The following is a 27,294-nucleotide window of genomic DNA, read 5'->3' as shown; positions in this document are numbered from 1 at the left end:
CTGGGTACCTTGGTACCAGAAGATGTTGACAAGTTGGAGGGAATTCAGAGAAGAGCAACAGAGGGGGGAAAGTTTGGAAGAATTAAGTCTGCATAGTGAGGCCGAATGGCGACAGGAGGAGGGAGGGTGGATCCATCTAGAGACACTGGAAGGGGCAAACCCCAAGGAAGCAGAGGAGCTGTCTGGGGCAGTTTGCGGGAGGGAGTATAATGGGATGATGTTGAGTAAGAAAAGCGCGGGAACGTTTTTCTGATCGCTAGATCTGCTGGGCTGCGGAATAGTCTCCTGAGGGACATGGCGGAAGTCCCCTGGCTTGTGCTGCTGGTATCGTTCTGCCTTGCAGTGGGAAGGTCATTGCAGCCATAGAGCGATAATACATTTCACCAGCAGGCTTTTCCCAGGCATTAAAGCATGGGCTCAGCCTGTTCCCGTCTTTCTGGGGGACCACAGATCACCCAACCAGCAGCTGCTTCCATCATTGTTGTCCCCATCTTATCCTTCACCTTGTCTCCAGGAGGGTGACCCTGCGGCCTAGCTATAGCACTCCTAGGGCCATGTGCTTGCTACCCGCTTCCCCTCTGGGAATTGTTGCGCTTTCACTCCCACCTGGGGAGAGGGTTGCTCTTCCCTGCCAGAGACCTGCATTGCCACCTTCCACACCCTGCTTTATTCCTCTGCGGCTGCACTGACCAAGCTTCACCCAGCTAGGCCTACGGTGACAGCTGGGCAAGAGCCTGGGGCCACACCTCATCTGCATTAGGTGGAGCAGACTGCATCTGCCCTTCCTTTTAACTGAGACCTGGAGCCCCTGGAGACCACCAGCATGATCGAGGCGGCTCTCTGCATATCTGAGGGGGCTTCACTTCCTTGTCTAAGACAACCATGGCTGCATTTATGCTGCCCCTTCACCACGGCTCCTGAGCATGTGGTCTTGGACACCAGCCTGTCCCTCCGTGATGCATCTTGCCACGTACTAGTCAACGTGAGCATAGGGAAGCCACTGCGTGACTACCACACTCACTGACATTAATATCAATATTCGTATTAATATCATTGCCGCTGTCATTTTCTACTGTACTTGATTTATGCAATTGGGTTTGTTTGATGCATGATTGGCTGCTCGTTTCCAGCAGACTTGTCCGACATCATCCACCTTCCCAGCTCCACGGCTCCTCCCTGCAGAAGAGCATCTTGCCCCTTCTCCCCCTGCTCCCCAAAGCAGCTCCCCCTTCCCTCCCATCCTCACAATGTCTGCTTAATTTAGTGCATGCAAGTGCACATAAATTGGCTTCTGGTTTTCCTCAGTACCAAGGTTGCTCTTGATTGGAGTGGTGTGGGGTAACCTTAGCTTCCCCTCGCTGCTGACCGGACACAGTAATTAATGTTGACGTAGACTTCAGAACATGTTTCGGAGCAGTAATCAGCCCTGCTGCAGGATGCAGAGTTATTAATTACAGGGAATCAACCCCTTACAACTGCAAATGCACATGCATTCATTGTAACCCAGATGGCTGCCGCTACTGTGATCTGGCTCTCTCAGTAGGGTAGCAGGTAGTTCTGTCTCCCATGCTCCCTTTTGTCCCTACCCACAATGGGGAGGGAGTGGGGAGGCACTTGTCCTGGCTTTCACCACAGAATCCCAGTGTTCATGGATCTACCTTCCCCCAGGCTTGCAGGAGGCTCAGACAGTCCTGGCTGGCCATGGGGCACTTCACTGTTACCACACAGCACAAAGGTGTCATTCCCCCCTGTGCTTCACAGCACAAAATGAAGAGGTCAGAGAGACCCTGACCCTCTCTCGTTTTCCACTGTAACAAGGGCTTTACTCAGCTTGGGCCTTCGGTGGGGAGGGGCTAATTCTTGGCAAATAAACCTGCTATGAGGGGGCTGCATCTTCATAACTATCTTGCTGCCTCTGCTGGCTCTCCATTCACAAGCTCACCAGGCCCATTCCACTCTCCCCTTCTGCCCCCCTGGATCTGACTCAGGGATGAATTTTCCCCCAACCCAGACACCATGGAGATGACAGATGACAGTCATGCAGGGGAGAGAAGTACGTCCTCTGCACAGGCAGGATGGGTTAGGGGGTAGGAGCCTGCAGCTTGGACTTGGGACACCTAGGTGCAGTGGCTGGCTGATGGCAGGGTGTGGTGAGGATAAAATGAAGATGGGCGCTCAGAGGCTATGGTGATGAGTATCTAAGTACGAGGTAGATGGATGAACCTCTCAGGGGGGGTTCTGCCTCCCTCTCTGCTGCAAGCCCCAGCCAAGCCATAGAGCTGTGCTTTTGAGGGAGTCACGGTTTCCATGATGTTTGAGGTTAACCAGTCATTAGTGGCCCAGACCCCACTTCCCCTCCATGCTGAGTTCTGCATTAGCCTCAGTGTTGGACAGACCCTGATTCCAAGCGCGGAGGCCAGAGGGTGGATAAAAGCCTGTCTTCAGGCCAGCTGTCATGAGGTTTTCTTGTGTAGCATGGCTGTGGGGAGGCTGTAGGAGGAAGCTGGGGTGAGCTCTCTGGAGGTGAGGGGGTGTCACGGTGTGCTAGCACTCCTTGCTCACATGCAAGCAGGAAGCTAGGCTTGATCCCAAGACCTCGCTTCTTGCTCTGTGTACCAGCAGGGGCTGTTATGGGAAGCAGCCCTCTCAGGGACAGACTAGGGTGGCATGTAGCATCCTGCCCCACTGTCCTGGCCATGAAGCCTCTAGTGAAGAACTCTTGTGTGTTGGGTGTGAGCTAACGGGCAGGGCAGACCCTTTACTGGAAGAGTCTTCCTGTGGCATTGCCAGCCTTAGCTAGCAATGGGAGCCACACATGGGCTGGCTGAGTAATTCTGGGGCACACGGTGGGAATCCTGGGCTCTACCCCATACGATTTGCATCTTGCAGAGGAAGAGTATTATTTGTCAACTCAGGTGAAATTAAAAAACCCTTGTCTGGCTCCCCAGCCATAGACAATGCTGTTCTTCCCTCTGTGTATGAGAGAGGGGTGTGGGGAGGACAGTGGGGGACAGGAGGAGATGGGGAGATTTGGAGAAGATGGATTTTCTTCACAGGCTCTCTGGCTGATGCCTAGCAGGGTGTATAGTGTATTGGTACTGCTGGGGAAAGGTCTCTTTGTTTCTGTTATAAATGAAGTATTTTCAGGGGGGTCATAAGCTGCATGTGAAAATTTCCCTAACCAGTGGCACTCCTCACTGCCCAGCGTGACAGCCCGGTCCCAGACTCCGCCCTATCGCGCTCTATGCTTCAGGGTCAGCCCCTGAAGGGTGAGGAGGGGAGGTGTCTGAAGTCCCATTGTTCAACCATGATGCCCCAGCTGTGGCAGAGCCAAGCCAGTGAGAATGCAGCTGATGTTTCTGTCCTACTGTCAGCGCTACCTGCCAACTTCCCGCTTTCCTGTCTGTTTAGGTAGCCCCAATGAACTTAGCTCACTGGGCAAAGCTAGTGCTTCCAAACTAGAGCTGGGCCTAAGAGGTGAGGCTTGGGTCTGGATCTGGATTCAGGCTTAGGCTGGGGTTTGGATCTGACGGTTCCAAATCTCCCTGAGATTTTGGCTCCGTACAGTTGGATGTCAGGTCAGCTGCTGTTGGGAGACTTTTGCCATCTTAAAATGTTCTCACGGCTGAGCTGGAACCAGAAAACAGGCTCCTTCTGGGTTTGGATCCAAACTGGGATGGCAAATTCAGGTGCAAGGATTTGAATCTACCTCCTCCCCCCAACCTAGAATTCCTAGGGAGTGTTCTGGCCCATCTCAGCCTCGCTTTTGGCAGTTGGTTTGTAGTGAACACACTCTGTCTGCTATCACTTCCTCAGTTAGCATGGCGGGGGAGAAGTTAAAAGGCCAAGTTGGGTGGCTGGGGATAGAACTTACTGGTAGGAGAGAAGGGATGAAATTGAATCAGTGACAATTTAGGCGGAATATCTGGAAACCTTTCCCAACGAGGAGACCTGCTAGACAGTGGAATCCTTTCCAAAGGGAAGGGATGGAAACCTCATTGAAATCTAGACATGACAAAGCCCCGGAGAAGTAACTGCAGGGGATAATTCCTCACTGGTCTTTTCCAGCTCCAGTATCTGTGATTTTAAACATACTGCAGTCCAAATGCAAGAGAGAGCATGTGGGCTTGGTTGGGAAGCAAAGTGTTAAACGTTTCAAGGGAGGGAAAAAAACCCAGATTAAATAAAGCAAATACAGTTGTGTAAGCTTCATATAATTTAATCAGGTTTGCTTTTATTTGTCCCCTTAATCAGAATGAGTGTAACACTAGCTATTACAAGTGATGGGGATGGAGCTCTTCCACACACACACACTAATCCAAAGCCAAGTCTTGGAGCCGTCATTAACAGCTCCCTTTTGCTTTGGGTTTGTGTGGGTTTTGTTTTTTTCCATTGCTTTGTGTGAATTTAAGCCTGATTAAATATTTAATTCTTTATTGTTCATTTACTTGAGCTAATGATCAGGGAGTTAGACACACAGCTGCAGCAAAGTGGGGAAGCAGGGGCTCAGTGAGGGTGCTCTCAGTGACACTGTGTGCAACAGATGCTTTGTGCTCTCCACTGCCGTCCTGTTCCATCCCCTGTGCGAGATCTGTGATAAGATCGCCCAGGTTGGACAGGACCAGTTTCTCAGTTATCAAGCTTTGGCTGCTCCAGTAGCTGGGAACACGGCTCCGATAGGATCGTGCCATCTGATCCCTGCATCTCCCAGCCAAGCAGAGGACGATGTTTATTTTGAAATTGTAGCCTGAGCCCATCTGAAATCAGTCAGTGTGTCAGAAATGTGGCAGGCAGCCAGCTCTCCATGCTCAGACCCACATCAAAACCCCTGGGGGACAGTTGAATGCTGAAGGCAGCGGTGCCAGCTGCCTGCCCTCTCCCCAAAGAATCCCTCCCTCTTTCTCACCCTTCCTTTCAATGGCTTCGCTGCCAGAGTGACGTTAGCACTAGCAGACAGTGCTGGAGTGCTAGCCTAAGACTTGGGAGACCTAGGTTCAATTCACTGCTCTGCCACTTCCTGCGTGACCACAAGCAAGTCACGGAGAGCATGTGCACACCAGCACTGTTTCAAACCACCTGTCAGTGCGCACTAGGGAACTCTTAGTGCACATCAGCCGGGTCCAGGCAGACGGTTAGCACGACAGGCTGGAGCTTTACAACCCAGCTTGCTGTACAGTAAGTGCTTGTGTAGACATGCCCAGGCCTCAGTTCCCCAGCTGGAAGATGGGGATAATAGTACTACCCAACTTAAGGGGTACTGAGTGAGGGTTGGGAAGTGCTCAGATACCACAGGAAGGGGGCCATCTAAGTAGAGGGATGTGCAGAGAGACTGTCTCTTTCTGCAGGGCAGGTACAGCATCGGGGTAGGTTCCTCACCTCTGCCCTGCCGGGACCCCTTGTAGGAGCAAGTTCAGTCTCTGTCACCTGTTCATGTTTTGGCCATTCTGCTGAGATTGCCAACAAGAGGCCAGCGAGTGCCAGCTGTGGTGTGCTTTGCAGTGTGAGGTGGACACTTGGGCTGTTGGGACTGGGCTGTGACCCACAAACCCGTGGTCACCCAAACTATCCAACAGCCACCTGTTGGTAATGAGAGAAAGGGGAGGTTCTTCCCATGGGAAATACCCAGAGTTTGGAATTAGTTTCTGCCATGGAACATTGGGAAATTTCACAGAATGAAAAATGCCCAAAAGTTTCAATCTCAGCAAAATAATGGGAGGTGTTGAAGTCCCATTTTTCATTTCGAGCTGACATTTTGAAATGAAAAATGTTGCTTGGTTTCAACGTTGGCTTGAAACGACATTTTCATTTTGATTCTCCTGATCGGAAAATGGGGGAAAAATTCATTAACGTTGACATTTTCCCACGGAAAATACTTTACTTTGATGAAACCGTGTTTTCCAGTGGGAAGACTTTGAGTGTGAAAAATTTCATCCATCTCTAGTAACAACTGTCAGTCACTGCTGACCAAAACTGGGTTGGTACTGGAAGTCTCCATACCCCACCCCCTCAGTCAAAGTATTTTGCGCTTCATGTGCTGAGATCCAGACAGAAAAGTTTGGACACTTATGTCCTTTAGCGAGCTCAGTATTTTGGCAGTTCTTTAATTTGGAAAGGTAGAGAAGGGGGAGATGTTTTCTTATGCTGTGAAATGTCCAAAGAGCTGGTCCGGGGTCTTTGCTGGGTATAAAGTGAATTCAATTTCTCATTGAATAGGAAATAGGAAGTTAGAGAGTGTGTGTGTGTGTACGCACCTGCACCCTTGCTCACATAAATTCAGTGACACCGTTAGCCTGACACCGTTAGCCAGCCAGGTAGGGCTGCATGCTGGAGAGGGAGAATGAGTTTGTGGACATGCTGTTCTAATCTCGTCATCGCAACTGCCCTGAAGGCATCTCTTTGCAGATAGGCTCTTCTTGTTCTCTGCTCAGGCAGTGCTTTGCTGCTGCTTCCACAGCCTCACCCCACTGTGGGCAGAGAGGTGGCCTGTGGCCAGTTACGAATACAGAGCCTGTGTCGAAGAAACAGGTCTCCAGTAGTGGCACACAGCAGCCTCTGCAAGGGCATCTGGGCTCCCAGCGGGTTTGTGAACGTAGGGGCAAGGCGGCCCGGTGTTGTCCAATAGCACTTCCCTTCCTCACACCTTGAGCAACAGCTGGGGGAGGATCTTCTAGGTTCCCCCTGTTTTTTAACTCTTTCCTTTTCGCTCTTGCCAGCCCCACCCTCCCTCAAACCCTATCTCATTGGAAGGCTGGATGTGCTCTGAGTGGAGCCTGGCAGCACCAGGTGGTGGCTGGGGAGGTGAGGGGTATCAATCCAGAGGGATGGTGCCTCAGGCTGTTCATATGGAGGTAATTTAATCTAAGGGAGCTGTCTGCTGTGCCGTGAAGTGGGCATGCTCCCAGTTTGTATTTACCTGCACTGAGCCCAGAGGCACTGCCACCCGCACATGACCAGAATGTGCCATACACAGCCGGGTAGCTATGTGGCATTACATGAGGAAAATCATGCCCAGATAATAGCAAGGGGGTGACACACAGCAGGGCAGTTCTAATTTCCCAACTAGTAGAAATAAAAGCTGAGGAGGATGGCTGATGAATAGAGTTGGAGGCCTGGGGAGACTTCCCTGTAAGGAGCGATTAGAAAGGCTGAGTTTAGACAGGAGACAATAAGAGAGGATGCAATGGCACAGAGAAGGGAAATCCGGCTCCTCTTTATTATCATTATTTATTATTTGTGTTACCGTAGTGCTTAGATAGGGCAACAAGACAGTCAATGAACTAGCAAGGCAGCCAATGGAAAACAGACAAAAGGAAATAGTTTTTGACACAGTGCATATTTGATCTGTGGAACTCGTAGCCACAAGGTATCTTTGAGGACAAAAGCTCAGCAGGAGTAAGAAAAGATGAAACATGCCTGTTGATAGAGAAAGCACCGTTGCTTATATTAGATACGGTTGCATTTTGTATAGAAGGACTATAACCTTCATGCTTTCTGGCGTATGCCAACCACTGACTGATGGGGTTTGGAAGACACTTGCCCATAGAATCATAGAATATCAGGGTTGGAAGAAACCTCAGGAGGCCATCTAGTCCAACCCCCTACTCAAAGCAGGACCAACCCCAACTAAATCATCCCAGCCAGGGCTTCGTCAAGCTGAGCCTTAAAAACCTCCAAGGATGGAGATTCCACCACCTCCCTAGGTAACCCATTCCAGTGCTTCACCACACCCTCCTAGTGAAATAGTTTTTCCTAATATCCAACCTAGACCTCCCGCACTGCAACTTGAGACCATTGCTTCTTGTTCTATCATCTGCCACCACTGAGAACAGTCTAGCTCCATCCTCTTTGGAATCCCCTTTCAGGTAGTTGAAGGCTGCTATCAAATGCCCCTCATTCTTCTCTTCTGCAGACTAAATAAGCCCAGTTCCCTCAGCCTCTCCTCATAAGTCGTGTGCCCCAGCCCCCTAATCATTTTCGTTGCCCTCCACTGGACTCTCTCCAATTTGTCCACATCCTTTCTGTAGTGGGGGCCCCAAAACTGAACACAATACTCCAGATGTGGCCTCACCAGTGCCGAATAGAGGGGAATAATCACTTCCCTCGATCTGCTGGCAATGCTTCTACTAATGCAGCCCAATATGTCGTTAGCCTTCTTGGCAACAAGGGCACACTGCTGACTCATATCCAGCTTCTCGTCCACTGTAATCCCCAGGTCCTTTTCTGCAGAACTGCCATTTAGCCAGTCGGTCCCCAGTCTGTAGCACTGCATGGGATTCTTCCATCCTAAGTGCAGGACTCTGCACTTGTCCTTGTTGAATCGCATCTGATTTCTTTTGGCCCAATCTCCAGTTTGTCTAGGTCACTCTGGACCCTATCCCTACCCTCCAGCGTATCTACCTCTCCCCACAGCTCAGTGTCATCTGTGAACTTGCTAACGGTGCAATCCATCCCATCATCCAGATCATTACTGAAGATTTTAACAAAACCGGCCCCAGGGCCAACCCCTGGGGCACTCCACTTGATACCGGCTGCCAACTAGACTTTGAGCCATTGATCACCACCCATGGAGCCTGACGATCTAGCCAGCTTTCTATCCACCATTCATGCAGTCCATTCATCCAGCCCATACTTTTTTAACTTGCTGGCAAGAATACTGTGGGAGACCGTGTCAAAAGTTTTGCTAAAGTCAAGATCTGTCAAGTCCACCGCTTTCCCCATATCCACAGAGCCAGTTATCTCGTCATAGAAGGCAATCAGGTTGGTCAGACATGACTTGTCCTTGGTGAATCCATGTTGACTGTTCCTGATCATCTTCCTCTCCTCCAAGTGCTTCAAAATGGATTCCTTGAGGACCTGCTCCATGATTTTCCAGAGACTGAGGTGAGGCTGACCAGTCTGTAGTTTCCCGGATTCTCCTTCCCTTTTTAAAAGATGGGCACTATATTGGTCTCTTTCCAATCAACCAGGACCTCCCCCGATTGCCATGGGTTTTCAAAGATAATGGCCAATGGCTCTGCACATCACATCAGCCACTCCCTTAGCACCCTCGGATGCATTAAATCTGGCCCCATGGACTTGTGCATGTCCCGCTTTTCTAAATAGTCCTTAACCTGTTCTTTCACCACTGAGGGCTACTTACCTCCTCTCCATACTGTGCTGCCCAGCAGTCTTGGACCTTGTCTGTGAAGACCGAGGCAAAAAAAGCACTGAGTACTTTAGCTTTTTTCACATCATCTGTCACTAGGCTGCCTCCCCCATTCAATAAGGGGTCCACACTTTCCCTGACCACCTTCTTTTTGCTAACATACCTGTAGAAACCCTTTTTACCCTTCACATCCCTTGCTAGCTGCAACTCCAATTCTGCTTTGGCCTTCCTGAGTACACCCCTGCGTGCTCGAACAATATTTTTATACTCCTCCATAGTCATCTAAGTTTCTACTTCTTGTAAGCTTCCTTTTTGTGTTTAAGCTCACCGAAGATTTCTCCGTTAAGCCAAGCTGGTCAACTGCCATATTTGCTATTCTTTCTGCACATTGGGATGGTTTGTTCCTGCGCCCTCAATAAGGCTTCTTTAAAATACAGCCAGCTCTACTGCACTCCTTTCCCCCTCATAGCCTCCCCGGGGATCCTGCCCATCAGTTCCCTGAGGGAGTCAAAGTCTGCTTTTCTGAAGTCCAGGGTCCATATTCTGCTGCCCTCCTTCCTTTTTTTAGGATCCTAAACTCAACTGTCTCATGGTCACTGCTGCCTAGGTTGCCACCCACTTCTGCTTCCCCTACCAATTCTTCCCTGTTTGTGAGCAGCAGATCAAGAGGAGCACGGCCCCTAGTTGGTTCCTCCAGCACTTGCACCAGGAAGTTGTCCCCAACACTCTCCAAAAACTTCCTGGATTGTCTGTGCACTGCTGTATTGCTCTCCCAGCAGACGTCAGGGTGATTGAAGTCCCCCATGAGAACCAGGGCCTCTCATTTGGAAACTTCTGTTAGTTGTCCAAAGAAAGCCTCGTCTACCTCATCCTCCTGGTCTGGTGGTCTAGAGCAGACATGCATCACAACATCACCCTGGTTGGTCTCCCCTCTAAACTTAACCCAAAGACTCTCAACAGGCTTTTCTGCAGTTTCATACTGGAGCTCTGAGCAATCTTACTGCTCCCTTACATACAGTGCAACTCCTCCACCATTTTCCTCCCCTGCCTGGCCTTCCTGAACAGTTTATACCCATCCATGACAGTGCTCCAGTCATGTGAGTTACCCCACTAAGTCTCTGTTATTCCAATCACATCATAGTTCCTTGGCTGTGCCAGGACTTCCAATTCTTCCTGCTTGTTTCCCAGGCTTCTTGCATTTGTATACAGGCACCTAAGATAACTAGCCGATTGCCCTACTTTCTCAATATGAATCAGAAGGCCTCCCCTGTTGCACCCTCCTCTTTATGTATCCTCCTGGTATCCCACTTCCCCACTTACCTCTGGGCTTAGGTCACCATCCCCTGGCAAACCTAGTTTAAAGCCCTCCTCACTAGATTAGCAAGCCTGCCTGTGAAGATGCTCTTCCCTCCCTTTGTTAGGTGGATTCCATCTCTTCCTAGCAATCCTTCTTGCTGGAACAACATCCCATGGTCAAAGAATCCAAAGCCCTCTCTCCGCCACCACCTGCATAACCATGCATTTACCTCCACAATTCGGTGGTCCCTACCTGGACCTTTTCCTTCAACAGGGAGGGTGGACGAGAACATGACTTGCACCTCAAACTCCTTTATCCTTCTTCCCAGAGCCACGTAGTCTGTAGTGACCTGCTCAAGGTCATTCTTGGCAGTATCATTGGTGCCCACATGGAGAGGTAGGAAGGGGTAGTGGTCTGAGGGCTTGATCAGTCTTGGCAGACATTCCGTCACATCCTGAATTCTAGCTCCAGGTCAAGCAGCACACTTCTCAAGTTTTCTGGTCTGGATGGCAGATGGATGACTCTGTCCCCCTTAGGAGGGAGTCTCTGACCACCACCACCTGTCTCCTCCTCTTGGGACCCCCATCCCTAGTTCAATGCATCCCATGCCTTCCAGTTGATGGGGTCTCCTTCTGATCCCTTCCCTCAGATGACTCTTCCAAACCATTCTCCGCCATAGTACCTGTGCAGAGAGCCTGAAAACGGTTTCTTACCCCTATCTGCATTGGGGGTACATGGGTACATGATGCCCTTTCTTCTTCTGGAGGTCAAATGCTGCCAGTTTTCTTCTCTGTTCTGCACTGCCCTCTCTGTTCTACCGCATGCATTCTTCCTGCAGTAACAAACACTGACTTCTGTCCAGAAAATCTTCGTTTTCTCTGATGCAGCGCAGGGTCGATACTTGGGTCTCTAGTCCTTTAACCTTCTCCTCCAATATGGAGACCAGCTTGCATTTCCTACGGACGAAGTCACTTCTATCCTCTGGGAGAAAGACAAACCTGGCACATCCTGTGCAGGTCACAACAGCTGATAGCTCACTATCCATGATGTCTTCCTTCTAAGAGTGTCTTTAGATGTTGTATTTACTGCTCACAGAAGCCTGAAAGGCAAAAAAAAACCTCTGTGGGAACTCCCGCCAAGTGAGCTTCCAGGCAAGCTCCCTCAGTTTGCCTGTCCTCTGTTTGCTGCCGGCTATTCCAGAATTGTTCACTAGGGGGGTTCTTTCCTCTTCATCCGGAGTACCCAGTATTGGCCACTGCTAGAGACAGGATGCTAGCTAGATGGGCAACTGGCTATACCTGGTATGACAATTCCTATATTCCTTGATTCCCCCGCTGCAGCATGCCTGGTAGTGCACATGAAGTCAGATGTGCTTCTCTGAGCTCTCTGCATTGCTAAGGCACAGAATGGGAAGGAGAGTAAGTCCAGGACACTAACAAGGTGCAGTCCCCCTTCCTTCTCCAGCATGTCTGCCCCCAAAGTCTGACTCAGGGTGGTTGTTTTGTCCCCTCAGGTCCAGGCGAATGTGGAGAAGTCCTTGAGCCTCTTTGGGCAGCTCTTGAACAAGAAGCATTTCCTGCTAACCTTCATCCGCACCTTGGAGGCGCAACGCAGCTTCTCCATGCGGGACCGGGGCAACGTGGCTTCCCTGATCATGACAGCGCTGCAGGGGGAGATGGAGTATGCCACAGGCGTGCTGAAGCAACTCCTCTCAGACCTGATTGAGAAGAACCTGGAGAGTAAGAACCATCCCAAGCTGCTCTTGCGGAGGTGAGTGTCTGTCTAAAATATATGCTTCGGATAGACTCTGATGGAGCCCCCGCTGGCCCGTGCTACCGGTACAAAAAGTGCACCATGATCTTCATCGCCGGTGTACAAAGCTCCATGAAAGTCTCACGATGTCTGTGCCTCTGGTGACGATTCCCGCTCACCTGCCACACAGCAAAGGGGAGGAATCAGTGCTGATGCCGTTGGCCATGGTGGAGTATAAGGGCATCTTGCTCTGCAGTGTGAAAGCAGAGGTGTTCTGTCCACTGCTCTAGCCTGTGGTTCCTTGTGGTCGAACTCCGGAGAGCACAACAGTTTGGTATGCGAACCGCTGCCCTGCTCCTGCCCCCTCATCCCTGTGTATGTCTGTGCATGTATTGGAAGTGCACTGTGCCCCCCTTTTGTGATGTGATCCGGTGTCTTCTCCATCAGCTGAGGTGGTGGCAGCATCCAATGGATACGACCCTTGGTAAAGCATTTCCTTGGTTGTGTGAGAGATTCACTCAGAAAGACTTCCCTGCAAGAGATGGGTGTGAGACCTTGGGAAAAGCTCCCTGAGTTTCAGATAGTCGGGTGCTCAGAAGCTGTGCTTTATTTCAGTGCTTAGAGAACCTTGCAAGTTTTTTTTTTAAGCCAGGGATTTAGAAGCTAGTTGCTTTCTGAAGTTCTTTGATGTCAGATCGAACCCTTCAGTGCTGGAGATGGAGCTTTCTCAGGGTACCAGGCTATTCCTTGGAAGTGAAACCCTCAGTTTCTTCCACTCCCTGGACAGCGTGTTTTTCCCTGCTGGGTCCCTAGTGCAGAAATTCACACTTCCCTATGAGACCTTTGCCTGTAGATTTCCTCCTCACCCCGTCCTGGCTCTGGCTGCTTTGAGGTGTAGGGAGAGGGCCAGACATGCCCATCCTTCTGTACTGCCTTTGCAGGCTTCCAAATTGGCCAATATCAGGTGTCCAGCACCTGTGGGTTCCTAGGCTCGAGGTTAGCCAGGATTCCCGCCAGGTCTGCCATTGGATGAGTGCTGTGTTGTATCAGTTGTGGTGCAGGGCCCCTGCCATGTGTACGTTAGATGGCGGGCTGCAGTGGCAGGAGCCACTGGCAGTACCAACGCGTTGGACCTGTAACTTGTTGGTTCCCGCCCAGTTTTTCAGCCACTTCAGACAGTTTTTCCTCTGTCTCTAGGAGGCTCCCAGTGCCTGGCTAGCATGAGAGAGGGAAAACATATCCATGGTTTTCCCCAGTGCTAACTGTGGGGCTTCTCATTTGACTTACGTGCGGAGATGTGGAATGAGTAGGGGAGGTGTTGGCATCATGCACTAAAGGCAAATTGATCCATGGCTAACAGCTGCTTGGACAACGGGAACTCCGCATCACTGGGGATGCTGTGTAGAGTTGGAGACCTATGGTGAGCTAGCACAGGCTGCTGCTACCACTGCAGTGATGCACCCAGCTGCATCCCGCCGGCGTTCCGGCGCTCCCTCCGGCACCCTGCCATTCCCGCCGGCGTTCCGGCGCTCCCTCCGGCACCCTGCCATTCCCGCCGGCGTTCCAGCGCTCCCTCCGGCACCCTGCCATTCCCGCCGGCGTTCCGGTGCCTCTGCCATTCCCGCCGGCGTTCCGGTGCCTCTGCCATTCCCGCCGGCGTTCCGGCGCCTCTGCCATTCCCGCCGGCGTTCCAGCGCTCCCTCCGGCACCCTGCCATTCCCGCCGGCGTTCCAGCGCTCCCTCCGGCACCCTGCCATTCCTGCCGGCGTTCTGGTGCCTCTGCCATTCCCGCCGGCGTTCCGGCGCTCCCTCCGGCACCCTGCCATTCCCGCCGGCGTTCCGGTGCCTCTGCCATTCACGCCGGCGTTCCAGCGCTCCCTCCGGCACCCTGCCATTCCCGCCGGCGTTCCAGTGCCTCTGCCATTCCCGCCGGCGTTCCAGCGCTCCCTCCGGCACCCTGCCATTCCCGCCGGCGTTCCAGCGCTCCCTCCGGCACCCTGCCATTCCCGCCGGCGTTTCGGTGCCTCTGCCATTCCTGCCGGCATTCCAGCGCTCCCTCCGGCACCCTGCCATTCCCGCCGGCGTTCTGGTGCCTCTGCCATTCCCGCCGGCGTTCCGGCACCCTGCCATTCCTGCCGGCGTTCCGGCACTCCCTCCGGCGCCTCTGCCATTCCTGCCGGCATTCCAGCGCTCCCTCCGGCACCCTGCCATTCCCGCCGGCGTTCTGGTGCCTCTGCCATTCCCGCCGGCGTTCCGGCGCTCCCTCCGGCGCCTCTGCCATTCCCGCCGGCGTTCCAGTGCCTCTGCCATTCCCGCCGGCGTTCCAGTGCTCCCTCCGGCACCCTGCCATTCCCGCCGGCGTTCCAGGGCTCCCTCCGGCACCCTGCCATTCCCACCGGCGTTCCGGCACCTCTGCCATTCCCGCCGGCGTTCCGGCGCCTCTGCCATTCCTGCCGGCGTTCCAGTGCTCCCTCCGGCACCCTGCCATTCCTGCCGGCGTTCCGGTGCCCCGGACAGCATCCTACCGGTGTTCCAGCGCCCCTGCCATTCCTGCCGGCATTCCGGCGCTGCTTCCGGCCTCCACCATTCTCACCGGCGTTCCAGTGCCCCGGACCACCTTCTGGCACCCCTTCCAGCAACCTGGTGCTCCTGGCCTTTACTTGGCCAGGAGCAGTTACCAGCAGTCAGCATCTCCCCACTTGTGAAAACTCTCAGCAGTACTTTACCTCACCTCAATGGCCTCCGTAGCTGACTCCCTGGTTGGTTGCCACCAAGCGAATGTGCAGCTCCCACCTGGCTGGAATGCTCCAATGTCTCCTTAGGCTGTGTCAGGCTTCCCTTCTGCAATTAACCCTCCCCCATGCCTCTTCAGGGCATGTTCACATGACCAGGCAGGCCAGGGGTTTCATGCAAGTCAAGTGGATTTTCACAAGCAGCTTGTCTGGCACGGGGCGGGGGGAGAGACGGGAGCAGGAAGGGAGTGCGAGCAGGCGGCAGCCTTCCAGCTCCACTGTGAGTCTGCTGTGCCCCATCAATACTTAATGACAGAGCTGAGCAGTCCTCTCACGGGCCGATGAATATTGAAAGATATACCAAGTGCAGAACAAAACCAATTAATAAACGACACCATCACAGCACCTGGCCTCTCCCTGCTTCCTTCCTCTTCCTAGAGCTCGCCTTTCCCAGTGCCACACTGTCCTCTACCCAGCACCACAGCACCTGAGGGCTCCAGGAGAAGGTATGTGTACGTACTCAGGGTTTCCAAGGTCTGTTGGCCTTTGCATAGGTGTCGCTTAGGGGCTTGCTGCTCTGTTGGGCATAGAGATCAATTTCCAAAGAGTGGAATTTTTCATTGGAAGTACCAAGATAGGTACCCTTCTTCTAGGTCTTCTACTAACCACCTCCAGTCTGTCTGTTTCTCTTTGGGTGACTGCTTCCCCTCCCTGTGTCACAGTTTTCCCATCTGTAAAATGGGGTTGACCTGTACCTCCCAGGAGTTCTGTACTTTTTAATGTCTGCCCTGAGTGCCGCAGATAGAAGGTGCCTGGGGAGGATACATGGACCAAGTTCTGGTTATTGACCTGGTGAGGACTTTGCCTGAGTAAGACCCTGGGGATGTGACCTTGTGGGTTTTCCTTTCTCTGCACAATCTCACCATTATCCTCCTCCCCAGCACTCTGCTTGCACTGCCTTTCCCCTCCTCTCTTGCAACCGCTCTCCCGTTTACATAATACAACTGGTTTCACTGAAATATTTAAGCCGGATGATCAGATTGTGGGTCACTTGGAGCACTGCAGAGCCGCTGCCAAGCAAAGCTCCAGAATCAAGAAAATCAATATCAGTAAAAGGAGAGCGAGTGAGCCCTGGCTTGGGGAGCCCCCGGCAGCCGTATCCTCCAAATCGTGGCAGCGGTCCAAGGCCAGCGAGGAAAGCAGGCCCAGCCCTCGCTACCTCTGTCTCAGCTTGCACAGATGCAGGAGGAGTTTGTGTTCCCAGAGGGCCTAAGCAGCGCGGAAGATTTAATGCAGTGGGTGTTAGATTTATTGAGGTGCATCGGAGGAGCTGTGAGGGGCCCACAAGCGGAATAGCAGGGGGGACTGACAGGCAGGAGCGAGGGGTACTGGCAGAGAGCAGTGTGGGGGGTCAGGCCTCAGTAGCAAGGAGTGCTGCAGGGCAGGATTGAGGTGTATTGGCCATGGCTAGTCCTAGCTTGATCCCTTTCTTTTTACTCTCATCTAATTGCTGTGTGGTTATGTTCAAGGAATGAACCGATTTCCACCAGTCCCCATGCCCTCACACGAGAGCTGAGTTCTGGGCTCTTCCTCCTCCATCCTTTGTAGTCGGCTGCTGGTGGATAAGGGGGTGGGATTGAACATCAAGAGTAACAGGATTAACTTTAACCAGGCCGGAGAGATGTGGTGTTTAGTAATTTTACTGTTGTATAATCCCCTCTAACTGTGGCACCTGGCCATATCGCAGATAAATACGAACATCCGCTTGTAACCATGACTGTGGAAGAATCTCCCAAGGGAAGCTGAAGCTGACTTGAAAATGAACGGGAGGGGCTATTCTGCAACTCTCGTACAATCCGGACGGCTGGGGAGGGATGTCTATTAAACTTCTTCATTTTCATCCTCCAGTTCCCTCTTTCCCGTGATACCTTCTCCTTCTCACATGCACCCCTCCCCTTGAAGAGCAGACTGAGGTGGGGGCAGGACTGCTCAAAAGCAGCTCAGATGAAATTAACACTAGGAAAGGTGATCTGCTCCAAACAATCTGTGATCATTAATTGTTCCCTTCCCATTCTCCCCACGTGGCGCTTCCTTTGTGTCACGGGGACGCGGCGCAAAGTCTGCAGGACTCCAAGCGTTGGGGTTTTTTGTTTTTTAAATAAAGGCATTTTTCTGTGTTCCTCTTCACTCCCCCAGTGCAGCGGGAAGGCAGTTACCTTCTCGAGGTCATTAGTGTTGCTTGTGCTTTTGTGAGCATCTGCATTCGAAAATAGCTGATCTGATGATTAATGGATAGAGCAGCTGAAAAAGCATAACTAGAGAATTTCAGTGGGAACGGTCTGGGTTTTTTCTTTTTAAGGAAGTGCGAGTGGCTTTTTAAAGAAATGAATGTGTTAAAGAGAACGTTGATCCTGGTGACAGCACGAGGCCTCTCATGTGCAGGGACGTACAAGTTGCAAGCAGACACCATGCAAGTTTCCCCTATGCAGCCTGCCCGATTCACCTCAATCCAGATCTGCATCATTCGCTGCTGTTCCATTCCTGCCCTGCCTCCAGAGTTCGGCTGATCACCTCACCGCCAACCTGTAGCACCCTCTCTTATTCCAGACCGAGGCTTCTCACGCAGTTCTGTCTGTGCACTTCAATCCTGACCCACATCATCCCCTGCTATTCCTCTCCTGGGCCCCTTCACGCAGATCTGTTGGTCCACCTCACGCCTGACCTGCAGCCCCTACTATTCCAGTTCAGGCCCTCTGCTGTCTGGACATGACTAACTGTGCTGGAATTTTAGGTGGTTTTGTGATATTCCCAAATGTGCATAGGAAACAATTCTGCACTCCCCGTCCCTACTCTCCTACAGTGTTTTTGCGCATGATGTGATCCAAATTGGAACTGAGCTTTCCAGAAGCAAGAGGCTGCTTCCAGAGGCTGCACCCCCGAAGTTTGATAAGTATCACTTTATCTGTCAGTCTCTGTGTTTCAGCGCCTTGCGGAGCTAGCACTGACTGACAGCTCCATCAAAGTTTGCTCCAAACTCCTCCTCCATCACATTCACCTTGCTGGGAAACAGGCATGAGCCACACCAAGGATCACCAGTCAGCCCACCTCCACTCCATGGGCAAGGAACCGATCATAGGGGATAAACCCCCCTTTTCTTGGTCAAGGATCCTTGCTCAGTGCTTCAAAGGAACATGGAAGACAGCCTAAGTTTCCAGTTGGTTCATGTGTAGGGTCCATTGCTTGTGCAGAATATTGTAAAGGATGGCCTTTACTGGCTGAAATCACATCTGCTGAACCATGTGTCATAGGCCATGCATTGCTAGCAGCTTATGGTGATTCTCCTTTAGCTCAAGTGGCAGAGGCCTGAGCGTCTGGAGCAGAAAGATCAGAGTTGTACCCCAGCTGTTGCCGAAGTTCTGCATGGCCTAAGTGTACAGCATGGTGACAAATATGGTGTTCTAGAATTTGTCGTAATATTTGGATTTGTTATAATATTCATATTGGATGCCTCAAATGCCCTCCTCCCATTGAAGACATTAAGATGAACCCCAGTGGGTGAAATTTACGAGATCCACCTCAAGTTCCCCAGTTAAGGAGGAGCCGTGGCTGCTGTCTCCTCCCTACTAAGGTGATGCTGTCAGGGAGTGGAGCCAGCTCTGCTTCTCCCTTTGGCTGGATTCCTGTGTCTGAGTCCTGGAGGTGAGCAGGCTCCTCTCTAATGAGCTCTCCCTGTGGCAGGCCGGGATTGACTCCCAAAGGGACCATCTTTAGTTTTTTGTCATAGCAACCCCCAGGACTCTTACTGCCGCCTCCTGTCCCTTTGTTCTGAGTTTTCTGCCTTCCAGGATGACCTGTAAAGCAGATGAGAAATGGGTAAAAGGTCCGAGACTGAGGAGACTACAGGAAAAATCGGAGACCTCCACTTCTCTGTTGTGACGTTCTTATTCTCTGCCTTCCCTACAGGACGGAGTCTGTGGCTGAGAAGATGCTGACGAATTGGTTCACATTCCTCCTGTACAAGTTTTTAAAGGTGAGTGTGGAAGAGACCACTAGCCCCAGGGGCCAGGGCCTGGCCTCTTCCCTGTGGGAACCACCTCTGTGCTGGGATGGGATGGTGTGTGGATGGGGAGCCAGGAGATCTGGGTTCCCAGGTCTGCCACTGACTTGCTGTGTGACCGTGGGCACATCACTTCCCCACTTAGTGCCTCAGTTTCTCCCTCTTTCTGTAAAATGGAGCTAGTGATTCTGACTTACCTCCCCACAGGGCAGGGTCATGAGGCTAAACCCAATTCTGTCTAGCCTAACACAAAGGGCTGGTCTACACTGGGAACTTACATCTCTCAGAGGTGTGGAAAACCCACCCCCATGAGAGACGCAGCTATGCCAACCTTATCCCCGGTGTAGACAGTGCTAGGTCTCTGGAAGAATTCTTCCGTCAACCTAGCTAGTATCTCTCGGGCGGGTGGATTAGGAGAACTCCTGTTGGCACCGATGGTGTCTGCACTGGAGCGGCGCAGCTGTAGTGGTTTAAGTGTAGACATACCCACAGTGTTCTGAGCTCCCTGCATGGAAGGTGCTAGAGCAAGGCCCGGTGCTGGTGTCATCTGAATCCTGAGGGCCGTACTCAGCCCAACCCCCACTTACGGGAATGGGAGTTTGCCAGAGTAATGCAGGAGCCAGGGCCCCAGGATTGGCCCCTCCCTGTTCAAGCTCTAGCTGTGAATGCTCTGTAGCCCATTCGACGCAGAGCCTGTTCTGCTGCCCTGCCCTGTCTAGTCAGCTGCTTTGCTTTTCTCTGTATCTTTTATAGCTAAGGCTGTTCAGCAGGGAAATGGCACCTTGCGGAGTCCCTCGGCTCCAGCCATTCACCCCCCCCACTCCACAAAACTGCCATCGTGCTGACTGATGTGTTGGCAGTGTGGGGTGGGGGCATGAATAACAGGAGGCAGGTAGACTCTGAGCAGCAGAGGTGCTGGTCTCACGCCCACATCCTGTAGGCCCAGCATGGCAGATCAGCAACACAGGAGCCGAATGGCCTCTCAGTAGGCTGTTATTCCGAGCTGTTCAGGAGGTGTCAGTGCCTTTAGAAGGAGCCCCCTTCTTTCAGCCAGGCTCACTGCATCTCCATACCCAGTTGGCACACAGCATCTGCGTTTCCTGCCCTGCACTTGCAAACCTGGTGGCCATAATTCACCTGGGCGCAGCTCCACCCCCAGTAGCAAGGGAGGAAGCTGAGGTGTAAATGGAGTGGGAGTATTTTTACCGCTGGCTCATCTAATATTATTCAGTGGAGATAAAGCCACCCGAGTGCTGTCTACACAACCATCCCCACCGTTAGGGCTGCAGCGGTGGGAAAGTGCAGCGGCAGAGTTCGCTGGCAGAGTGGTAGGACCAGCGGTCCGCTGCGTGCTCCAGAAGGAAGCAAGCTGGGTTAAATGTGCTGCCTGTTTGTCAGTCAGCAGAGCCGCTTCCCCAGGATCTCGCCTGGCGTTTACTCAGCGAGTCCTGGTGGCACGGAGCCGTTTTTGTGCGATTTCATCCCTCATTAAGATAAAGAAGGTTTGAACCATTTCCAGGAGAGGAGTGTGGGTGAGTAGGCGCCTGCGCAGACCTGAGTGATCGCCAGGGAGAGGTGATTTATAATATCACTTAAATGCACTTCGCGTCGTGCCTCTGTCTAGGGATGGCCCCTATCTATAAAAATATATCTGTACAGTGTCTGTCGTTTTCCCACGGCAGGAGAGGAGTGAGGTTTTGCCTTTAAAAACCTGCCGTGTCCTCCTCACTCCGTGGGTTTGCATTTGCGCATCATGCTTTGCGTCACACGGGGTTTCAAAGGGTGTTATAAATGCAGGCAGCAAATGATCCCATGCCTAGCACCCTTCACCACAGCATGAGGGGAGGGAAATATTCAGGTCAGTGGGACAGAATCCCACTTTGCGGAAAGTGGCAGGTGATCTCCTGAGGGCCAGACCTTTGGAAAAGATTTGCTATTGTAAAATACAATTGAGTGCATTTGTGCACCTGATTTGCTCGTGTAATTGTGACTGCATGCAGTTGCAGTGCTTGGACATGCTAATGCCCCATGATGCATCTAGCTGGCTCTTTGCTCATGAAAACAGTGCCAGTGTGTGAGCGAAGGGGGTTGCAAAGGCCCTCACGTTTCTGTGCGTGTGTCTGTGCGTATTCTAACAACGGGTTTCTGGCTGCGTGTGCGGGGCATACGGGAGCTGGTCTCGTTCAGATGAAACCCACAGAGTGAGCTACTGAGGTAGGCAAATTGTGTTCCGTGAAGGGTGAAGGGCTCAACTAATGCTGCTGGGAGTTGAACATGCAGTTCAGGATCTGGCTGTTTCAGCCTCAATGCTGAGCCGATGTCCTCTGTGTGCTTTGCCCTCCTTGCTGACACCTCGATACATTGTTGTCTGATTTGAAAGCTCCTCTGAGTCAATTCACTCACTGCCCTCTGTCCTGGGGCATGACTCCCGCTAAGAAGTTAAGAGGAAAAGAGAGACATGGGGAGGGGCCAGGAACATCTCCTCTGTATGGAGATGTTTGGCTAACTGGCAGTGGGAGCGGATAGTCTCCCGGGTCTAAAGAGCAGTGAAGAGAAGGATTATTTAGGGTGGAACCGAGGGGCATAATTAAAGGAAAATGTATGCAGATTACCAGGACAAACTTGCTGGCAGTGAGATCTGTTAGGCTGTGAGATAGTCACCCTGGAGAAGTGGTGGAAGCCTCATTGCTTGCTTGGAACACCTAAAATTAGCCTGGACAAGACCCTAGAAGATGTGTCTGATAGGGACTGCTCCTTGGTCTCAGGGAGATGGAACGCGTGGGACCTGCTAGAGCCATGTAATTTCTGTGATTCTGTGAGGTGAGGGTTGCAAGTGGCAGGGAGAGGAAACCCTGGAGCTGGATGGAACAGGTATTGCAGCAGACAGTTTGCCAGCAGGGAAACATATGTCTTGCACCAAGTAGTGGTAATTGTGCATGTAAATTAGGCATGCGGACGTGCTAGCCTTTTTGTGTGCACAGCTGCTAGGACACTTCTCAGAAACAACTGCCCTTGAAGGGCCCTGATGCACTTTTTGTTTGATTAGCGGTTGACCTGGTGTCTTCCTCTGATGTGAGCTGCTGCTGCTGATCTGGTGCAAAGCCATAGAAGGCAGGGCCTCTTGTCTCCGGCTTTCCCCCAAGAAGAATTTCCAGGAGCACGTATGGCCAATGACAGCAGGAGTGCAGTGAGCAGGGTGCAATTTTTACACTCGCAGACCCATTTGCCCCCCATGCCTGCGTGCATTGTGACCACGGTCTAGCAGGGTGGATGCACCCCCTGGTGCCCCCATGGTAGCTAGCACCTGGAGATGCGGCTGCACAGAGGGATCTGGCAGCATGTGACTCAGAGGAGCAAAGCAAGCCGGCCAGTCATCATACACAACTGGGACATTGCGTATTGTTTCTCACAGTGCAGTGCCGGTGTCTAGCCACCCAGTGCAAGAATGAAACCGGTCCTTGGATAGGATCCCAGAGCTCTTCTCTCTTCCTGCCTAGGTGTCTCCTGGCCCTACCTCTTGAGGAGGAAATGGGGACAGGCAGCAGCAGTGGAATCACTAAGGCCTGGTGCTTTCATAGGGCCCTGCAGCAACATTCATCAGACTCTTAATGAGACACCCCAGGGGAAGGCAGAAGGGAAAAAAATAGAGACGAGCATTGAAAAATGCACGGTATTAGGTGCCTGATGAGCTAAATCTTATCAGTAAGACACTGTGAGCATTTGCTGGCTTGGCTCAGACTGCCTAGGGCCTATCCTCTCCTCCCCCCCTCCCCCCCATGCAAATGTATGCGCCACACAAACATTCCCTTACACGCCTCCTTCCAGCAGCTTGTCTTGCGTGTGCACGTGTGCACGGGAACTTCTGCAGGAGCATTTTCCTTTGTAACCTTTTCACAGACACACTAAGTGCTGGCAATGGTGCAGCCTGAAGCTTGGGCAGAATTGCGTTCTAGAGCCAGGCTGCCCTGTGTGCTGTCGGGGCGGTACATCATTGGGTACGTTTCAGAGAGGGGATCCCACACTGGGTTGTCCCTGGGCCCCTCTTATATTTTGCTTTCTGTAACAACCTGGAATTGTAGGGAGCTTCTAAGGGAACCATCTGGTCAAAGTCAAAGAAACCCCACTAGTTTCCAGGTAACATCCCTCTCTCCGACCTGGTTGGGAGGAGGTGAAAAGTGGTGGCGACGCTTTCCTTCATTCAGGGGAGTGTGACCATATAGGGCTAAGATGGCCTGTCCCAGGACTGTCCAACGGGATGCTTTGCAGGGTTCCACTGACATTGAGAATGGGATCTGCTGCAAACAGCTGATTGCTGGCTCTCTTGGACACTGGCTCCAGATCACCAGTCACTATCTCACAGCAGTGGGAGTGCATTGTGGTTTCGTTTTAGATCACCCGGGGGTCATGCACTCCAGCTCCACAGTGAGATGGCAACCAGTCCGGGCGCTGTCTGTCATCTTTGCTTCTGCTTGGAATGGACCAGAGAGTTAGTCAGAAAGAGTTTGGGGAAGGGGAGAACTGTCCAGCACAGGGCCATTGATAATGGGCCACAGAGCCTTTCACCTCTTATATTTGATTGTGGCAGGGAGTGACCAAAAATCATTCCCATCTAATGGTGACCTGTGTGAAATGATTGGGTGGGGTCAGTCCAGCTGCAAGAGAACAGGGGTCTGCAGCGTGGAAAAACCACCCTGATTGGCACTAATTGCTCCCTCTTGCTGGAGATCTCGGCAGAGACGCCAAGGATTGAATGGACTATAGGGACATACCTGTCATCCTTGGAGGGGGTCTCCGCAGTGCTGGGTGGAGGAAGCTCGCACTGCAGGTGCCTGGGCTGTCCTGCTTCCTCTAGGCTGACAACCTGTCACCGTTCCAGAATGCAAAACTCGCTTTAAAGGATCAAATTGGTTAATTAATGTCTCTCCAGCCCTTTGCATACAGAGAGCCCCGTATTCCACATTCATTTTCTTTCCAAAAGGGGGATCTGCAGAACCTCACTGGGCTGGAAAATGAAATGGGTCAGTGCTCAGGGGTGACATTTTTAAAAAGCAATCTGCTACGGCAGCGGGTTCCTGTAGAGAGTGGGGCCGGACTGCCGGCGAGAGGGAGAAAACTGCGTACTGAGAATGGAGCAGATAAACGAGATGTGACCAGGAAGGCTGCTCCAATTTATTCTTCATCTGTGTCACTTTCCCCCGGCTGGGAGTTTTACAGGAGCTTTTATAAGCAATCAAAGGAAGTGACTCCCTTTCTTTACTCTCATGAAAGCAGGCAAAGAAAGCGAACTAGAAAAGCAGGCGTTTCTCCGCCGACTGGAATGGAATTGCTGAGCGGGCTTGTTGGTTTACGGTCATTATTTTGCTTTTGCATTACGAGGAAGCTATTAATAAACAGCATGGCACCCACACTGGGGCTCTTTCTCCCTCTCTCTCTCTTTTCCAAGCTGACTTAATGAAGCCAAGTTTGCAAATGAAACATAATTTCAAAGACAGGCGTGTTGTCGGAAGGTCTGGGGATGATGTATGCCTGTTCCTGCTCGTTAGCAGCTGTCTCTTTAATTACCGCAGATGCTAACGAGATGCTAACAGCATATGGTGACAGGGAGAGCAGCCGCACTTTGCACCAAAGTACAATTTATTTGTAAGGCGGACGGGTTGGGGGGGCAGTGCTGGTTGGGTGGAAGCTGCTGGATTTTTTTCTAGCCCCCGGCCCGCCCCTCTTCCTGTCCCTGTTTGGTCAGGGGTAAAGCCTGCTTCTTGGAGGCAGTTCAGAGGGAAGGTTCAAGTTGTGGGGCACTATGTTAGCAGTGTCATCGCTGTGGGACTTGGCTCTCCCCATTCTCACATCCCTGCTCTCCCAGCCCCCCTTCCATCTCCTCACCCCTTCCATTTGCCTTGACCCCGGTACGTTTCCATCCCATCCCCCCTCACACTTCCACCCCTCCCCTAGAGCCCCTGGCGCATGATGGTACCGTACCTACACCCTTGGCCTGGCCTTGTCTTTTTCAAGAATGTTGCAGTTTAATACATTTTCCATTGTGGCCCCTTTTCATGCATCACTATCCTGTAGTAATGCTCATTTCCATTTGTCTCCCCTTCCCCTCTTTACGGGGCCGTGAATGCTGGGGCAGTGGTGGCTGACGGGTTGCAGAGGAGTTGGTTAGCACGTTGTTTCACAGTGAGGACATGTCCTGCTTCCTAAGCACGCAATGTGGGTGGCTACATGACTGGGTGAATTGAAGGAAACCCTATCACTCGGCCCAAGCCTCCACTGAGAAGCCAGTGAATGAGGTTGTTGGTAGTTAGTTGGCCTCTTAATCCTTCTGCCTCTTGAATTTGGCAGTGGTCCCCATCGCCGTAATATCAGCGTTTTCTACTTATCCTTCTGGCTCTTAAAGGAAGCTAAGGGTGTAATCCTGGGTCCTCCCGCTTTGTAATCCTTGGATAGGGTCCATGATGATACCTCTCCCCACCCCCTTTGGCAGGGTGTCCCGTTCATGGGTGGTTTCCCTTGGCCAGTTCAGGCCATCGATTATACTCCACAAGCTCAGAAAACCCAAGATGGCTGACAGAGCTTGCCCAGATCAGATGTAGAGGGGTGCTCTGAGCACAGACTAGCTCTGCTGCTGACTCACTCTCTGATCTGGAGCTTAACCTCTCTGCCTGCGTCTCCCCCACGTGAGCAGGGTTCCTCAGAGAATGGCTGGAAAGCATTGTGGGAATGGGCTAGGGGTTATGATTCTAATTTAAAAATAGCAATGAAACAAACAGCAGCTGGTTCTGAGGGCGATAAAAAAGGTAAATTGCCTCCATTTGCCCCAGCTGTTGAGATCACAGCATGGGTCATTTTTGTGCATACCTAAGGCAATGTTTTATAGCTGATGCTCCCCAAAGCATTTTGCAACATAACACGTTTTGCTATTGGTAACAGAGCTGCAGAAAGGTGGCCTGGGACTATCTTGGCAAGTGCTGGGGACAGTATTTATAAGGCCACACACTGGTGATTGATCCTGAGAGGACACGGCAGACTCCTTCATTCTGCTTCTCCTTGCAGTAGATGAGGGCTTCCTTGAAGGGTTAGGGTTGGTGTCTGATGCCCTCTCACCTCTCGCTCTTCCCCCCTCCCTTTACCCCACAGGAGTGTGCTGGAGAGCCTCTCTTTATGCTGTACTGTGCCATCAAACAGCAGATGGAGAAGGGACCGATTGACGCCATCACCGGAGAGGCCCGCTACTCACTGAGCGAAGACAAGCTGATCCGGCAGCAGATTGACTACAAAATGCTGGTTAGTGCAAGCAGGAGCCTCGCCCAGGACTGGTTCTTGCCAGGACCCCTAGGTTCAGCTATTTAATGAGGTCTTTAAGGCGCCCAAGGTACTTTGCAGAGAGCAGTTTATGTTTCATTTTTCTCTTTCTAGCATCCCTGGTCATGCTTCTTACCCTGACCGTGTTGTTCCTCACGTGTCCTGGGGAGGGTGGGTGTGGCATGACAAGGCTCGCCATCACAGCAGACCTGGGAGAGCTTAAAACACGTCAGTCCCCCTCTTGGACGGATGTATACAGTGCACCAACACACCCTGGGGCTCTGACAGAGATGGAGGGGGAAGGAGATGCTACTGAGCGTAGCCCGTTGTGGGCAGGGGCTTGGACCAATCAGCCGATGGGTTTTCTGGGGTAGGGTGATGGTGTCTGTGCAAAGGGCAGAGATAGCTGCGGGTATTATATATCTTCTTCCTACTTTCCAGAGCCTGGAATTAGGTACTAGTTCTCACCTTCTCCCACCCCACCCACCTTGATTGCCTTGTCTGTCCAACCCCCTCTGGGTGATTCAATAAAACCCTTCCCATGACTAAACCCAGTGCTGACTCCTCCTTGCTTATCTTCACTTGGATTGCTTTGGAAGCGTGGGGGCGGGGGGTTGGTTACCCTTCTATTGCCTATTATCCACAGAACATGAATTGAGCTTTTACCTTTCAGAGCTAAGGGCCTGTCTACATTTAAAACGCTATAGTGGCACACCCGGGCCACTGTAGCGCTTCAGTGTAGACAGGAGGGGTTCTCCCATTGGCATAGGAAATCCATCTCCCCACTCAGGAGCTTGGATTTTTCACACCCTTGCCCGATTTAGTTAATCCAACCTAATTTTGCAATGTATGCCAGGCCTAAGACTATGTAGGAATAGTCTCCCTGAAGCACCATCTATTGCTTTGTCCCAACAAGACATCTGTGAAGTTGGCACTGCTGATTGTCCCATGTTATGCTCTCCAGAAGGTGGGGATAGGGACTTCTCCTACTCCACGTTCTCTGGAATAT

The 27,294-nt window shown here is 51.9% G+C and overlaps 1 protein-coding gene across 3 annotated transcripts in view; it reads left to right on the top strand.

Annotated features, from left to right (window-relative positions):
- Positions 1–27,294, top strand: part of PLXNA1 (plexin A1) — a 265,301-nt gene that overhangs the window by 215,562 nt on the left and 22,445 nt on the right. For all 3 annotated transcript variants that reach the window (XM_084633341.1, XM_084633342.1, XM_084633343.1), the window contains exons 22-24: positions 11,956–12,212; positions 18,890–18,956; positions 26,121–26,267. In XM_084633341.1, the coding sequence (XP_084489467.1) occupies positions 11,956–12,212; positions 18,890–18,956; positions 26,121–26,267 (471 nt within the window). The remainder of the gene's footprint in view (positions 1–11,955; positions 12,213–18,889; positions 18,957–26,120; positions 26,268–27,294) is intronic.

Source organism: Lepidochelys olivacea (genome assembly GCF_965140295.1).
Source record: "Lepidochelys olivacea isolate rLepOli2 genome assembly, chromosome: 7".
NCBI lineage: Eukaryota > Metazoa > Chordata > Testudines > Cheloniidae > Lepidochelys > Lepidochelys olivacea.
Note: the sequence above shows the minus strand (reverse complement) of the source record. Positions and strands in the feature narration are given on the sequence as shown.